This window comes from Gobio gobio (genome assembly GCF_949357685.1).
Source record: "Gobio gobio genome assembly, chromosome: 5".
In the NCBI taxonomy this organism is placed as follows: domain Eukaryota; kingdom Metazoa; phylum Chordata; class Actinopteri; order Cypriniformes; family Gobionidae; genus Gobio; species Gobio gobio.
The window spans coordinates 60,636,025-60,652,717 of NC_137101.1; the positions used below are offsets into that span (position 1 = coordinate 60,636,025).

Consider the following 16,693-nt stretch of genomic DNA (forward strand, 5'->3'; position numbering starts at 1 on the left):
CAATTCGATTCTACGATGCATTGCGATGCATCAAAATTCTACTGCACACAACAAGGCAAATTTTTAATCAGTCATGAGGCAATACAAGCAGTCAGATATTGAACAACAGATTGTATTGGCTGCTATGTGTGTATTATCACTCTCCTGTATCTTTGACATAAATGTCATTAAATAAAATAAAATTGAATGGTACAGGGTATTGGATATGGCATTTTCAAACCTGAAAAAGAAAACATAAATCACTGCTTTCAGTGCTTTGAATGAGAAATGTTTCTCTTCTCTCTGCTTTAGAACCATTTGAAATTATATAGAGCAATAATAACCAACTAAGCCAACTTTTTCCAGCAGTGAACATAAGTGGGGTTTTTTTACACACAGTAAAAAGCTCTAAGACAGGGCACTTCATGAACTCCTGTGCAAATATTAATCCGTAATTACAGTCAAACTATTGTAACAACAACCACCACCCAGGCACCCAGCAATAAAAATATTCAGTGCAACACACACAGTAACGTTGACACTAGGGACTCGTCAATTCTCGTGCTTGATTTTAATGTGGCAGGCGCGTTAGCAGGGCGTAAGCAGCGCATATTTTTTCGGCGCCAATGTTAACAGATTAGAGCATTCACATCGCACACAGAGGCGGCACGGCAGCGCATCGCAGGAGCAGAAGCAGCAGTGCCGCGATCGTTTCGGCGCCGAGTCTGTTTTTGCCGCGCTGCTCACGCTGATTTAAAGCCACAGTGGATTGTTCTTGATCAAAACTGACCTGATTAACATGGAAAATAACAAATTTCACCATGAAATCATGTAGTGAAGTGCCCCGTGTGACAGATATCAGAGCATACAGCACACCTCATACTGTTATGCCTGTTTGATGTGGACTTTTAGGTGTGCGTTTAGAAACAACTAACAATTCTTGAGTGAAGTCTCAAGTGGTTATTAAGGGTTCCTTTACGTTTGAAACTGTTTCCACACTGACCACATGTTCATGCGATACCTAAAGTTTAATTTTGTTGTGAAGTAGGGATGGGTGATATGGACATGATTGCAGTAATGATATCGATGACGATATAGATGACAATATAAATATAGTACCATTCACCACTGTTCTTGGCTACAAGTGATATTTGCAGGCATTCTTCAGAGCCTCAGAAATAAAAAAATGGATCTAAAGTAAAATGTCATCAAATAGTTTCAGCGCTCATGTACTTCGCTGAAAACAGCCTTTCCTTGGCTAGTCCCTCTGATGTTTGCTGCTGGACCTGATGTCTCTGTAGTGGATAAACACAAGATAGGATTCATCTTAAGTAGACCTAATGGGCGATCTTTGGTCTTATGAATCTATCATTTGTTCCTGGGCAAATCGTTTTGGCTGAGGGCAAAGTGAAGTTTCATAACTTTATATATTTAGGCTGTTTAGCTTTACCGTCGTAGCCTACTAAAGCGCTGACTTTGTACGTTTGACTGAATTGTTTGCTTTATTTCTTATTGGATAGCTTCCTATACCTTTTATTTATACTTTTATAATGAATATTATTGATTAATTAAACTGACATTCAACAAAAAGAGGGTTGTGTTTGTCACATTTCATTTTATTACAGTGAAGATAATCAGAGTACATATTCACATATTGCCTGAACCACATATTAACTCTATACCTGTCAGCCTTTTTCCCCGCACTTTTATTCTAGCTTCATGCATTCGTTTTGAGCAAAACTTAAATATGGGTACATTTCTTAAAAAAAAAAAACATTTTGAAAAAAACATTTTTTTGTCAAAGACTACATCCAGATGATATTCAGAACGATGATCAAACACAGATGGAGTAGATGGAGTCCATCAACACCCCTAATGCTTGCACAGTCCTAGAGCTCATCCTGAGTCGACATTTAACATTGGGCAGTTTTGATTTATATGATGTTTAATGTTTTATGATCACATTGTTTTAAATATGCATCTGCTTACAATCGCTTGTTTTTTTCCCGTCTTCCTCACCTGTGTTTTGATCAAGAGAATATGTACTCATTCAGAAGATGCGTAATAGTGCCCCCTAGCATATAACAGTCAAAACACGGAAACACTGAAAATTCCATGTTTGACCGGGAAAGTTAACAGGTTGAGTTTTATATTTCATTTTGTTTTAAATATACATGCAGTAAAGATGGGAATTATGGGATATTTTGACCATTCTTCTAGCAGCGCATTTGTGAGGTCAGGCACTGATGTTGGACGAGAAGGCCTGGCTCACAGTCTCTGCTTTAATTCATCCCAAAGGTGTTCTATCGGGTTGAGGTCAGGAGTCTATGCAGGCCATTCAAGTTCCTCGACATCAAAGTCACTCATCCAAGTCTTTATGGACCTTGCTTTGTGCACTGATGCACAGTCATGTTGGAGCAGGAAGGGGTCATTACCTCTTGGCAGGTGTAAGCCTTCTCTCCAGTGTGAATGCTCATGTGAGCTTTAAGATGCCCTTTTCGAGTGAACCTCTTTCCACACTCTTGGCAGGTGTAAGGCTTCTCTCCAGTGTGAATTTTCATGTGTTCCTCAAGGTTTCCTTTTCGAGTGAAACTCTTTCCACACTGTTGGCAGATGTAAGGCTTCTCTCCAGTGTGAACACCCATGTGTTGCCCGAAGTTTCTTTTATCAGTGAAACTCTTTCCACACTGTTTGCAGATGTAAGGATTATCTCCAGTGTGAATTCTCATGTGGGCTTTAAGATGCTCTGTTTGAGTGAAACTCTTTCCACACTGTGGGCAGGTGTAAGGCTTCTCTCCAGTGTGAACTCTCATGTGGGCTTTAAGATGCTCTGTTTGAGTGAAACTCTTTCCACACTGTGGGCAGGTGTAAGGCTTTCCTCCAGTGTGAACTCTCATATGGCCTTTAAGATTCCCTTTATGATTGAAACTCTTTCCACATTGTTGGCAGGTGAAAGGCTTCTCTCCAGTGTGAATTATCATGTGGGCTTTAAGATGCTCTGTTTGAGTGAAACTCTTTCCACACTGTTGGCAGGTGTATGGCTTCTCTCCAGTGTGAATTCTCATGTGTTGCCCAAAGTTTCCTTTATAAGCGAAACTCTTTCCACACTGTTGGCAGGTGTAAGGCTTCTCTCCAGTGTGAACTCTCATGTGGGCTTCAAGATGTTCTTTTCGAGTGAAACTCTTTTCACACTGTTGGCAGGTGTAAGCGTTCTCTCCAGTGTGAAATCTCATGTGGACTTTAAGACTACCTTTATCAGTGAAACTCTTTCCACACTGTTGGCAGGTGTAAGGCTTCTCTCCAGTGTGAACTCTCATGTGGCCTTTAAGATGCCCTCTTTGAGTAAAACTCTTTCCACACTGTTGACAGATGTAAGGCTTCTCTCCAATGTGAATACTCAAGTGGACTTTGATACTCGCTTTTCGAGTGAAACTCTTTCCACACTGTTGGCAAGTGTGAGGCTTCTCTCCGGTGTGAATTTTCCTGTGGACTTTAAGGTGTTGTTTTTCAATTAAACTCTTTCCAGGCTTTTGAGTGATTGTTTGTGAGGGTATCTTTTCAGTCTGTGAGCAACTAAAAGATTTTTCTCCAGTTATGAAATCATGATGTTGCCCATCCGGATCTTTCTCTTCCATGTCATTTAGTTCTTGACCCTCCACTTTCAGTGCCATCAGATCTAAAAGAGACAAAATCAAGTTAACCCCAGTTTAATGGCAAAAAACAACAGACATCAAAATATTAAAACATTAAAGGCATCAAAACAAAAACATGTATGCTATATCCTAGGATTGCGACGAGATTTCTCGTCGACGTGAAAGCGGTCTCGTGTCATATTGTAATGACGAGTGTGAGGGTGAAGTTAGGATAGAATATGCCAATACTACGTTTACATTATGCCTCCACTCTAGTTTGGCTTTTATAGAAATAAAAACAATTTAATTCAGGTGGATAACAGTCACTTCAATTCCATCAGCTCATCCAACACGTGCTGTTCCGAGTCATACATAGTGCACAGCACTGATCACGTGTCGAGAAGACGAGCCCCGCATTGAGCGTGTGTTCACAGTGAAAGTAAACACGAGCGCGCATTCAAACACGATTTTAATACGTGACCACTGTTTGAAAGCGGCTCCCAGAGGCAAGCGAAAATATCTCCCAATATATAAGCTATCTCGTTGTAACCATCTCTTAGCTCTGTATCATGCTTGAAGAAAAATTTGGTCTCTATTTGCACTTTGAATATTGAGTATTTTGATTATGGTATTATGGTTATTGTTTGCACTTAATATCTATTATCAGTTTCTGGGAAGGAGTTCAGTTAGGAGGTCAAAAGAAGTTCATGTGCAGTTCTAAGGTCAGAAGAGACAGTCATACAGGAGAGAAGCCAATCAATTTAGTTTTTGGCAAAACCTTTACAGTGCTTGAGTATTGTTGTATTTTACTGCGTATGATAATTCATACTCAGAAAGTAGAACTGAAATGACATTCATTACAAGATGATGAGTTAAAACATTTAAAATGCACCTGCAAACAATTTTTCTAGTCATGTATTTCATCATTGAGGATTTCTTAAAAATACTAAGTAAAAATCTCGTCTCGTCCTCGTGAACCCAATCTCGTATCTCGTCTCGTGAGATAAGTGTCTCGTCACACCCCTACTAGATCCTATACCCACTAAGCTACAGAAAGAGGGGTTACATTTAATCTCAGAACCTTTTTTCAATATTCATAACCATTTCCTTTCTTTAGGACAATTTCCAAACTGTTTTTTCATCATGTTTGGATTCTGTGTGTTCAAGACACTGCCACAGGTGTTATTGAATGGTTTGGAATATAGGACTGTATGGTTTGGGGAAAATATCTAATTGCAGTTTTTTTACGAGTAATAATAATTAAAGAGGTCATGTTGCCTCATGCCTAAGAGGAAATGCCCTTGAAATGGGTGTTTCAACAAGACAACAACCCCAAACACACCAATAAGGGAGCAGCATTTTGGTCCCATCTTGGATTAACATTATGGAGTGGCCAGCCCATTAAAAAACTTGTGGATTCGATTAATCCAATTTGATCCCTTTGATCAATGCATGGGTAAAACGTTCAAGTCACTGTTCTAACCATGTGCCGCCTCTGTTGTCAACAGCCAATCCCAGTACTGGAAATGAAAAGCACCAAATTGCAACACTCCTCATTAGAAAGGGAGACAAGAGACACTCCCCATTCCGAGTCTCTGATCCATCCAGTAAATAAATAATAATAATACAATACATATTGCTTCAAAGCAGCTTTACAGTAATGAACAAGAAAATTATTCAATGATCCAAACTTTAAATCAGAATATTGAGAATGTAAGAGCTTTAGACACTGCTTTGGATTTGACCAGCTTAGTGAACTCTAGACCAGCGATTACAACTCTGTAATCGTTCCGATTTGACCGATCAAACACTGTTGAAAGGGCCCTAGTTATTGGCGATTCTATTACGCTCTGGGTACCAGTGACTTTGGCCTGCTGTTAGACCTTCACCCCATGGTCGAACCTCTCCTTTCTACGGGCCGGAGTCCCCTTAGAATTAGTTTCCAGGCATGTTGTATCAACATATGCCTATGCCACTGGCTGGGGTGCCATGTGCAATGAGCATGCTGCTGCGGGCTCCTGGACTGGACTCCAGCGCCTCCTGCATGTCAATTGCCTCGAGTTGTTGGCAGTATGGTTTGCTCTGCACCGCTTCCGGGCATTGCTCAAGGGCCAACACGTACTAGTCCGGTCAGAGTAGAGTTCATCAACCGACAAGGTGGTCTACGCTCCCGCCGTATGTTGTAACTTGCCCGCCATCTCCTTATATGGAGTCAGAAGCATCTGAGGTTGCTTCGTGCCATTAACATCCCGGGTGACCTGAATCGTGCAGCCGACGAGTTCTCACAGTTTCAGCCACTTCCTGGAGAATGGAGACTCCATCCCCAGACAGTTCAGCTGATTTGGGAACAGTTCAGCGATGCACAAGTAGATCTGTTTGCCTTCCACGACTCCTCATTGCCACTTGTTTTACTCCCTGACCGAGGGTACCCTCAGCACAGATGCACTAGTGCACAGCTGGCCGCGGGTCCTCGACAAGTATGCGTTTTCCCCAGTGAGCCTTCTTGCACAGACCCTGGTCCTTCTGGTTGCATCTCATTGGCCCAACCGGACTTGGTTCTCCGAATTGGTGCTCCTTGTGACAGCCCCTTCCTGGCCGATTCCTCTGAGGAAGGACCTCCTTTCTCAGAGATGGGGCACCCTTTGGCACTCACGGCCCAATCTGTGGAACCTGTAAGAGTGGGCCCTGGACAGGACATGGCAGGTTTGAGTACCCTACCACCACAGGTGGTGGCTACCATCACTTCCGCTAGGGCTTTGTCACGAGACACGCCTATGCAGTGAAGTGGAATCTCTTTGTCACATGGTGTTCTTCTCAGAAAATGTCAGATCGGGTCTGTGCTCTCCTTCCTCCAAGAAGGGTTGGAATGAAGGCTGTCTCCTTCCACCCTGAAGGCTTACGTGGCCGCTATCTATGCGCACCATGACCTTGTGGAGTTTAAAACGGTGGGTCAGCACGACCTGGTCATCAGGTTTCTGAGGGGGGCTAGGAGACTAAATCCTCCTCGCTCTCCTCTCATACCCTCTTGGGACCTCCAGTGGTCTTATCTGCCCTGCAGATAGCTCCCTTTGAGATCAGTGGAGCTTAAGTTCCTGCCTACGAAGACAGTGCTCCTGGTTGCTTTGGCCTCCATCAAGAGAGTAGGGAACCTGCAGGCTTTTTCGGGTGATGAAGCATGCCTGGAATTCGGGCCGGCCAACTCTCACGTGATCCTGAGACCCCGGCCTGGATATGTGCCAAAGTTTCATAACACTCCTTTCAGAGATCAGGTGGTGAACTTGCAAGCGCTGCCCTTGGAGGAGGCAGACCCAGCCTTGGCACTGCTCTGTCCAGTACGGAGCACTCCATGCTTACATAGACAGAACGCAGTGTTTCAGAACCTCAGAACAGCTCTTTGTCTGTAAGGGTGGGAAGCTGAAGGGAAAGGCTCTCTCCAAGAAAAGGTTGTCGCAATGGATAGTGGCTTACCAGATGCAGGGTCGTCCATGCCCGCCAGGGGTGTGGGCACACGCCACATTTGTGTGATTCTAAAATCTCAGAGTGGAGCCAGTGTCCTCTCATGTACTCGCTTCCAGTAGTCAGAAACTAGGACCTGTTTGGTGCCATCGCTTGCTCGCCGTTCCACTCCACAGACTGGACACGTGCAATATTTCCTCGCGTGTGAGCTTCCCCTGAAGCCCTGAGTTCCTCCAGCACTGTTGATGCCGACACCAGAGGGCATGCCCGCTCGGTCAGCCCTCGTGTTAGGCTAGGTGCCTCCATGGCTGCCCCGTTGGGTAACCCCCATGTGTATTTTGTTGAATCGGCCAGAAATGGACAATTACAATTTACAAATTCCCAGGAATCTCCGGTCACACGTTCTTTCAGAAATGACAGAGGAATGATAAAGGCGCTGAATACAAATTAACTATTTATGGATGATTTGCTAACAGAACGATGCAGCAGAGAACATGACAGACAGTGCCGGAAAGAAGAAAAGAAAGACAAACGGACATTCAAGACCATCCGAAAGGATGGATTTGCTCAAGCCAGGACGAGCTACCAGACAAAAACAATTAACTAGACTAATCAGACAAATGGAGAAAATGAACAAACGGATGACAGATGATATTAAACATCTTGGGCCCTATCTTGCACCCAGCGCAATTGACTTTGTACACCGACGCATGTGTCATTACTATTTTGCACCCGCGCAAAGCGCGCTTTTCCCTCCACAGAAGCACGTCGCTAAACTAGTGAATGAACTTGCGCTACCTGGGCGGTTCAGCGCAAAAAAGGAGGCGTGTTCCGGCGCAAACAATCCCTGGTGCTATTTTGCTGTTCCATTAAACAATTGCGCCACTGACCAGAAAAAACCTAGTCTAAAGTCAGTGGCGCGTTGCGCGTTGTTCATTATGCTATTTTAAGGGCGCATGCTTGACCATAATGTATAGCGTGCACAATGCGCATACACTTTGCTCATGTAATCTACACAGATGCAACAGTTATTTTTGCAAATCATAAATTGTTACACTAAAAAAATATTAACACATGAGATGACGGAAATCATTGTGGTGTGCCACGAAGATGTGAAAAAAATAGGCATAAATCTAGCTTACAAATGATTCAGGCTAATTGTAATAATTAAGGATAAGACCTGTTTGCCCAATAGTGGCAAGACATATATGTATATAAGGACATCTGACAAATTGGTTTGTCCGTCAAGAACCAGGAAAAAAAATCGACTGAAAAACTGAAAAAACTGAAAGACTGAAAAAAAAAAGACTGTGAAATCACCTTTACCATAATGTACAACATTACAACTTCACTTCTCTGTCTTTCACTGCTCTTACAAGAACATCAGTCTCCTCGGCTGTGAACCGCTCCTGACGTGCGCCTGGTAAATACGCCATAATAATAGCAATCCATAATGGAACTTGCGCAACTGCTTTTAAAGGGAATGTTGGATGACGCTCGGATTGGTTTATTCACGTTACGCCCAAACCACACCTATGAATAATGAAGCTACTTCAGACCAACCCATTTTAGATTTGCGCCGGGCGCAAGAGCCATTTATCCCGCCGGGAAAATAGCAACAGCGCCGAGACCCGCCCACAAAGTTACTTGCGCTTCACGCTTTGACACTTGCGTTTCAGATCGTTAAAATAGGGCCCCTTGTGTTTGATAGTGATTTTGAATGCTCACATTATGAAATGTTTAAGTTACGAGAGAAGTTTGGATCTCTAGACACTCAAGACTATCCGAACTTGCCTCGTAATTAGGATGAAATGTGTTATTATCATGATTTACTTTTGTAGGGGGAATCTATTATATATTTCCAGTAGTATTTAGAAGTGTATGACTTTTGAAAAATAAATTCTTATATTTCTTTAGATTTTAGAAGTGTATATGTGCTCAGTTAGTTGAGGTTAAACGCAGGGTATTCTGCCTAACAGCGAAACTATTTACAGGCATAAGGGGGAGGGCTGGCTGAAGTTAAAGGTGTTAATGAAAGACCAAGACCAATAAGACCAAGTTCACGGTCAACTAAAACCCACACGGAACTGTGGTTTCTACAAGCGGCCCCCGAAATCTGAAAGACCTCACGCCTATACTGTATGTGTGTATTAAAATCTAATCTTATCCTTGGACAAACATATCAAGTGTGTGCAAGATGTCCAGGGGTTACGCTTACCATATTAGGAATTGCTTTGTGATAGTAACTGCCCCGCACCAAGCTGGGGATAAAGGAGGGTGCCGGGAGAAGATTGGCGCCGTGCCCCGGGTTAAGATTTTTACGCTGTTACAGATGCTGGTCATATAATTAGAATATCGTAAAGTTTATTTATTTCACTAATTCCATTAAAAAAGTGAAACTTGTAAATGATATTCATTCATTACACACAGACTGATATTCATTCATTACACACAGACTGATATATTTCAAATGTTTATTTCTTTTAATTCTGATTATTATAACTGACAACTAAGGAAAATCCCAAATTCAGTATCTCAGAAAATTAGAATATTACTTAAGACCAATACAAAGAAAGGATTTTTAGAAATCTTGGCCAACTGAAAAGAATGAACATGAAAAGTATGAGCATGTCCAGCACTCAATACTTAATTGGGGATCCTTTTGCCTGAATTACTGCAGCAATGCGGCGTGGCATGGAGCCGATCAGTCTGTGGCACTGCTCAGGTGTTATGAGAGCCCAGGTTAATCTGATAGTGGCCTTCAGCTCTTCTGCATTGTTGGGTCTGGCATATCGCATCTTCCTCTTCACAATACCCCATTGATTTTCTCTGTAGTTAAGGTCAGGCGAGTTTGCTAGCCAATTGAGAACAGGGATACCATGGTCCTTAAACCAGGTACTGGTTGCTTTGACACTGTGTGCAGGTGCCAAGTCCTGTTGGAAAATGAAATGTGCATCTCCATAAAGTTGGTCAGCAGTAGGAAGCATGAAGTGCTATAACACTTCCTGGTGTACGGCTGCGTTGACCTTGGACCTCAGAAAACAAAGCGGACCAACACCAGCAGATGACATGGCACCCCAAACCATCACTGACTGTGGAAACTTTACACTGGACCTCAAGCAATGTGGATTGTGTTTGCCTCTCTTCTCTTCCTACAGACTCTGGGACCCTGATTTCCAAAGCAAATGCAAAATTTACTTTCATCAGAGAACATAACTTTGGACCACTTTTTTTCCTTTTTGTCTTTGGCCCAGGCGAGACGCTTCTGACGCTGTCTGTTGTTCAAGAGTGGCTTGACACAAGGAATGCTACAGCTGAAACCCATGTCTTGCATACGTCTGTGCATAGTGGTTCTTGAAGCACTGACTCCAGCACCAGTCCCCTCTTTGTGAATCACTCCCACATTTTTGAATGGGTTTTGTTTCACAATCCTCTCCAGGGTGCAGTTATACCTATTGCTTGTACACTTTTTTCTACCACATCTTTTCCTTCCCTTCGCCTCTCTATTAATGTGCTTGGACACAGAGCTCTGTGAACAGCCAGCCTCTTTTGCAATGACCTTTTGTGTCTTGCCCTCCTTGTGCAAGGTGTCAATGATCGTCTTTTGGACAACTGTCAAGTTAGCAGTCTTCCCCATGATTGTGTAGCCTACAGAACTAGACTGAGAGACCATTTAAAAGGCCTTTACAGGTGTTTTGAGTTAATTAGCTGATTAGAGTGTGGCACCAGGTGTCTTTAACATTGAACCTTTTCACAATATTCTAATTTTCTGAGATACTGAATTTGGGATTTTCCTTAGTTGTCAGTTATAATCATCAAAATTAAAAGAAATAAACATTTGAAATATATCAGTCTGTGTGTAATGAATGAATACAATATACAAGTTTCACTTTTTGAATGGAATTAGTGAAATAAATCAACTTTTTGATGATATTCTAATTTTATGACCAGCACCTGTATATCTTTTTATTGGAACTTTGTTATTTCTTTTTGAGTTATTGTACTTTGTATTATTCTGAAATTTTTATTAAGTAAACAGGGGAACCGATGTGGTGAACCTTATTAATTTTAATCCGACTCAGAGTATTCATTTTTCCCTAGTTCTAAGTATTTGTATATTTATCTACGGTTAATGTTAAGTGTTGCAGGAAAAATCTTCAGACCAGAACGGTGCAGACTCAAAGATAAAACATTTGAGGAGTTGCTCAGTGAGTTTTGCATTGGAATAAATGATAACTGCATTTACAGCGACTTTGTTATTTGATTACTTTGAAATGAAAATAACATTGAAAGATGAATTTGGTGAATTTTGGTGAGCATATATTTATGAATTATACTGATTCCTTATATCATTTGGTTATTTAGTGTTGTTTTGCATGTGTGCTTTTTTGGAAAGATATCAAAATGTACCTTGAAAAAAGCTTGAAGAAAATACAGTTTTGTGAGAATCACCCTTATATCTGATGGTTTACTTTGCTGGAAATGGAACATGATGGGGAAAAAAAAAACAAATTGTGAAATTGCTAAAGAGTGATTACAAAAGCAGATGGGGCAATGTTATTTATATTGTGCATTTAATTTAGTTTATATCTCTTTCCTGTTCTTGTTAATTGTTATGATGAAGCTTATACTCCCAGTGCACTTACATATTCCCAATAAATATATCTTTACAAAAAAGTAGATATTGGGGTTAATATCTTCTCATAATATCGGATTTTCTCAGATTGAAGGCAGCTTTAGTATTTGTCAGGTCATGTGATCTCAACATGTCTGTCCACATGAGGCGACCCACTCCATGTCAAATAAAACTGCTTTAATTAGGACTTTAATAACATTTGAATAAGGATCAAATGATCATACAAAACCAACCTGTTTGTTCCTCAGTTTCTTCATGTTTCACTCTCAATGTTTCTTCAATCTTCACGTCTTCACTCTCCTCTTTAATAAACGCCATCTTTGTTTGTTCCTCAGTTTCCTCATGTTTCAATGTTTCTTCAACCTTTACGTCTTCACTCTCCTCTTTCATAAACGCCTTCTTTGTTTTTTCCTCAGTTTCTTCGTGTTTCAATGTTTCTTCAATCTTCACATCTTCAGTCTCCTCTTTAATAAACGCCATCTTTAAGATAATAATAAACACAGAAATACAAAACACATCCAAACTAAATCAGTAGTTCAGTCACTGGTAAGAGAGTCAGTCAGAGTGAGAGTTAATGGCCTTAAATGACCTGATTAGACAACAAAAAAACTCTCTAAAAAACACAAATTTAGACATGTTATGCTACGTTTATCAATTTGTAGATGTTACATTTATACATTTAACATTATTAAAGGGATAGTTTACCTAAAAGAATGTGAATGTGATGTTTATCTGCTTACCCACAGGGCATCCAAGATGTAGGTGTGTTTGTTTCTTCAGTAGAACACAAATTAAGATTTTTAACTCCAGCCGTTGCTGTGTGCCAGTCCTATAATGCATGCCAATGGTCATATTTTAGAGTATGAGCGCTATGAGAGTAAAAAAACATAGACATATGAATCCATATTAAACCCTGCGTCTCGTGACGACACATTGATGTTTTAAGACATGAAACGATCGGTTTCTGTGAGAAACTCAACAGTATTTGTTTTTTTGTTTTTTTTTACCTCTGATCAGACGAATCTCCAGACCGCCATTACTCCCTGTCAGTGGGGAAAAAACGTGTGTGCGATCATAGATATATACATAGATTCCTCATTAGCGCATCGAATGAGGCATCTACGTATGATTGTGCTAATATTTTGACCTTTTTTGCCAGAAGTAATGGCGGTGGGAAGATACGAAGAGATCAGAGGTAAAAAAAAAAATTTACATAAATATGGTTTGGTTTCTCGCAGAAACCGATGGTTTCACGTCTTAAGACATCAATGTGTCATCACGAGATGTGTCGTTTACCCTCATAGCTTTTATACTCTAAAATATGACCATTGGCATGCATTATACGACTGGCACACAGCAACGGTTGGAGTTAAAAATCTTCATTTGTGTTCTACTGAAGAAACAAACACACCTACATCTTGGATGCCCTGGGGTAAGCAGATAAACATCACATTTTCATTTGAATCAATCAATTGAATCTCTTTACAAACAGAGACTCAAAATATCTCTAATAATTACCATCATTGCAATATAGTTGTTTATTAATTTACAAGCTTTAAAATTGGTTGATTTGATTTTTATTCTGCTCAGACAATGTATAAAGTATGTAATAATTTACTTCCAAGTTGCATTCAGAAGCTGTTCGAAATAAGAGAAAGTCTGTATAAACTAAGAGGAATTCATGTTTAAATAAGGTCAAGAACTAATATAAAAAATAGATATAGTAAATAGAAAGGGGTAAACCTATGGACTATTTTTGAGAAGGAAATAAAAAGGTGTAGTTCATGTTGTAAATTTAAGAAAATGTTTAAAAACAAGGTGATAAATAATTATATCACAATATAATTAATTGGTATATGCAATACTTAATTTATCGCAATAATATTTGAAATGTATACATGTAAATATGGTCTTTGTAATTATCCTTGTCTTATGCAACTCTAATGTCTTATGTAACTCTATTGTTAATCTTGTACTAATCTAATCCATTAGAAAAAAATAACTAAATAAAAATGTACGCTCATTAGATAATTATGTATAAATGGCAGGCATAATAAGCAGTGGCTTCAGCCTAACCCGTTTCAGTTATGTATATTTTTCTGTTATATTTTTTGCTTTGTTTTATTTATTATGAAAAATTGTTTGTAAGGACAGAAAATAAACAATAAACAATTTGACACTATACTGCTTATGATACCAATTGGTTGTGTATGATATATGTTTTATTATTTGTGGATAATAGTGATTTGTGTGTAAATGTTTATGATAAACTGACTCACAATATATAGAGAGAAATGAGACAGCTTTTCTGTTACTCGTGTGTATGAGCTTTACTAACAATAAACAACATTCATTAATACTAGATAACGCATGTTAAGTTCAAGAATCAAACATTCATTATTAAAACTATAAAATTGCCTGAACAGTTTGCATTGATTTAAACACATTAAAAGCTTAAAACACAAACCTTTCTTCAGCAGAACCACAACAGATGCAGGAGTGTGGCACAGCCTTATGACGTCACAACACTACTACAAAATAAAAGTCCTGATCACATGCTCAAGTCACAAATGTGTGTAGACATTCACATATAAATAATAAAACACATATCAGTTGAATTCTTGAAGAAATACATATTTAAATGCGTGTTGGTCAATGATGTGCTAAAAATAACTACCAAAGAAAGAGTTTTAACCACATCTAATATGTGAGATTCTGTAAATGCTAAACACAAATGTTTGTGTGTAGAAATCTTACAAGGGGACGAGGCCTTTTTATTTATTTATAATTATTTTTTAAGAGTTTAATCAAAAACAATAAACCATGCCAATGCTTTTCATCAAGGCGGAAGTCATTCCTCATGCAGTGATTTTGTCTGATCTATGAATAATAATAATAATAAAAATAAAAAAAAAATAAAAAAAAAAATATATATATATATATATATATATATATATATATATATATATATATATATATATATATATATATATATATATATATATATATATAAATCATTGATATTTTCTCATTTTATTTCTTTTATCTTATGCTTTTAGTGTAGAATAGGTAAAGCTGTTTGTTTTTAAGATGACCATTTTTTTTTAAAGTTACATTTTTAGGCTGATACATTTTTAGGTTGCTTTACCTCAGGGGTCTAACAGCGCTCGTCAATGTCAAAATGATCGAGATGGCCAATCATATCAAAGAAGGCGGGGCTTACTGTCATACTGTCACAACACGGCAACGAGAGTTCGAGGAAATATGCAAGTAGATGCAAATCTTAGACAACTGTTTTATGATAGATATGTTCAGCTATAGACAGAATAGACTGCAAACTACTCTACTTTTTTGTGAAATTTTGCCATTTTGAATTGAAAAAAATGCAATCATGATTAATGTAATTAATAAATTAATGTGACGACGAGGCAAAAAAACGTAGCATTTTCTACATAGACATATGAATAAGAGTGAACTCTTTTAAAATAAAATACTTGGAAATAGTTTAAATTGATTACTTCATTATCCTACTACAATTAGACCTAGAACTGTACCAATCTTATTTATTCCCATAAATCTATTTTAATGCTTTAATAGGCCTAATTTAATTACTTTATTATTTTGATCATGGTGCAATTTTTGCGATTTTCCTTTAAAAAATAAATTACAAACCGCAGTGGAGGTATAGATTTCATGCTAAATATTTTGATTTAACTTTGAGACACAAACCTGTACAATATTCAATCACGTTTGCTACCATTTATTTTTTTTATCACAGTGCTTCAGTAGCTACACAAGGCTACAAACTTTTAGTCCACATTTGGAGAAATATGTATTCACATGTTTACCTCATATTTCTTTAGATTGAATAGAACCATAATTTCTTACTGACTCATAGAAAGACGATTCTCTGCCAATCCATTAGTCAATATTGCGTGATAACTCTTTCCATTACGATGTCGGCAAACTTCTGCATTCTGTCTCAGTATACATTTATGCATTTGTTATTATATATCATATCTGTCACAATAGAGTGAGTTCTATTACAAGATTATGTCGTTCCTCTTATTAATCTATATTGATTGACGCTATGGGGAGAACTCCTTTTTCTCAGATTCTGAAGCCTTTATACAATCACACAGTGTGAACTGCACGGCCATTGGTTCGTGAAGTTAAAGAAAACGAACCAATGACGGCACAGAACGCACAAGCCAATGGTTAGCGAGCCCGCTCAAGCCTGCCAAAAGGGGCGGGGTCTCAAGCTATATAAGCAGCCGTCTCATCATGGCAAATCGATTAATTCTCCTTTAGCGACTGTAGACTTGGAATTTGCCTCTTTCCCCGTTGTTTAATTCACGGGACCAGACACCAGTTGTTTTGTCAAGAGATCACTTTATTTTAATAATTTTGTCAGGTATAGGAGAGAAAGACCGTTTCTGGAGAGATCTTATATGCCCAGCTTCTCTAGGTTCTACATCGTCCGTTCTCTGCTCTCCAGACAAAGGGATTGTGGTTTTATGCACCCCAAACATATGGTTTCCATTAAAATGGAATGTATAAGTCAACATATGCATTGAAATTGATCATCGAGACTTGAAGCTGCCTTCACCTGCAAGCAGCTGGATCCGAACCGAACGGTATTTATGCAAATATATCACTCATTTAGCTCTCCAGACTGCCATCACTTCCCGTAGGTGAGGTCAAAATTCCAGCCGGGTCATAGATATGTGTGGCAATGAAGACGAACTGTAGATGGTTACAGACACGCACTCACCTACGGAGCTATAATGAATCACGACTACGCCACCCCAGCCTTAACCCAGCTGGGGAAATACCCCTAAGAAAAAGAGGCTCACAAGTTCGTTTCTCCCTCCCACAATCACAAGACACTGAGACGTGAATATGCACAAAAATATATTTATATTTCTTTATTTAATATCATAAATAATTTAAAATAGAATATTAGAAGCAATCAAACAATGAGGCTGGA

General features: G+C 39.1%; 1 protein-coding gene across 2 annotated transcripts; it reads right to left on the minus strand.

Moving 5' to 3' along the window:
• Nucleotides 1-1,575: 1,575 nt before the first annotated feature.
• Nucleotides 1,576-14,238, minus strand: LOC307126423 (uncharacterized protein). 2 transcript variants are annotated; one of them, XM_079816929.1, is made up of 4 exons: nucleotides 14,171-14,233; nucleotides 12,444-12,532; nucleotides 11,937-12,183; nucleotides 1,576-3,655 (listed from the first exon to the last, which is right to left on the minus strand). In XM_079816929.1, the coding sequence occupies exons 3-4, from the start codon at nucleotides 12,181-12,183 to the stop codon at nucleotides 2,355-2,357; spliced, it is 1,548 nt and encodes a 515-aa protein (XP_079673055.1). In that variant the 5' UTR covers nucleotides 12,444-12,532; nucleotides 14,171-14,233; the 3' UTR covers nucleotides 1,576-2,354. The 2 variants fall into 2 exon arrangements, with proteins under 2 accessions (XP_079673055.1, XP_079673054.1); XM_079816928.1 differs by lacking the exon at nucleotides 12,444-12,532 and having other exon boundaries at nucleotides 1,583-3,655; nucleotides 14,171-14,238.
• Between the last annotated feature and the right edge of the window lie 2,455 nt (nucleotides 14,239-16,693).

Excerpts from the sequence above, each read along its gene's own strand:
- LOC307126423 (XM_079816929.1), bottom strand. The coding sequence starts at position 12,183 with ATGGCGTTTATTAAAGAGGAGACTGAAGATGTGAAGATTGAAGAAACA. Across the intron at positions 3,656-11,936 it reads AGAAACTGAGGAACAAACAG|ATCTGATGGCACTGAAAGTG; the intron begins GTTGGTTTTGTA and ends TGTCTCTTTTAG.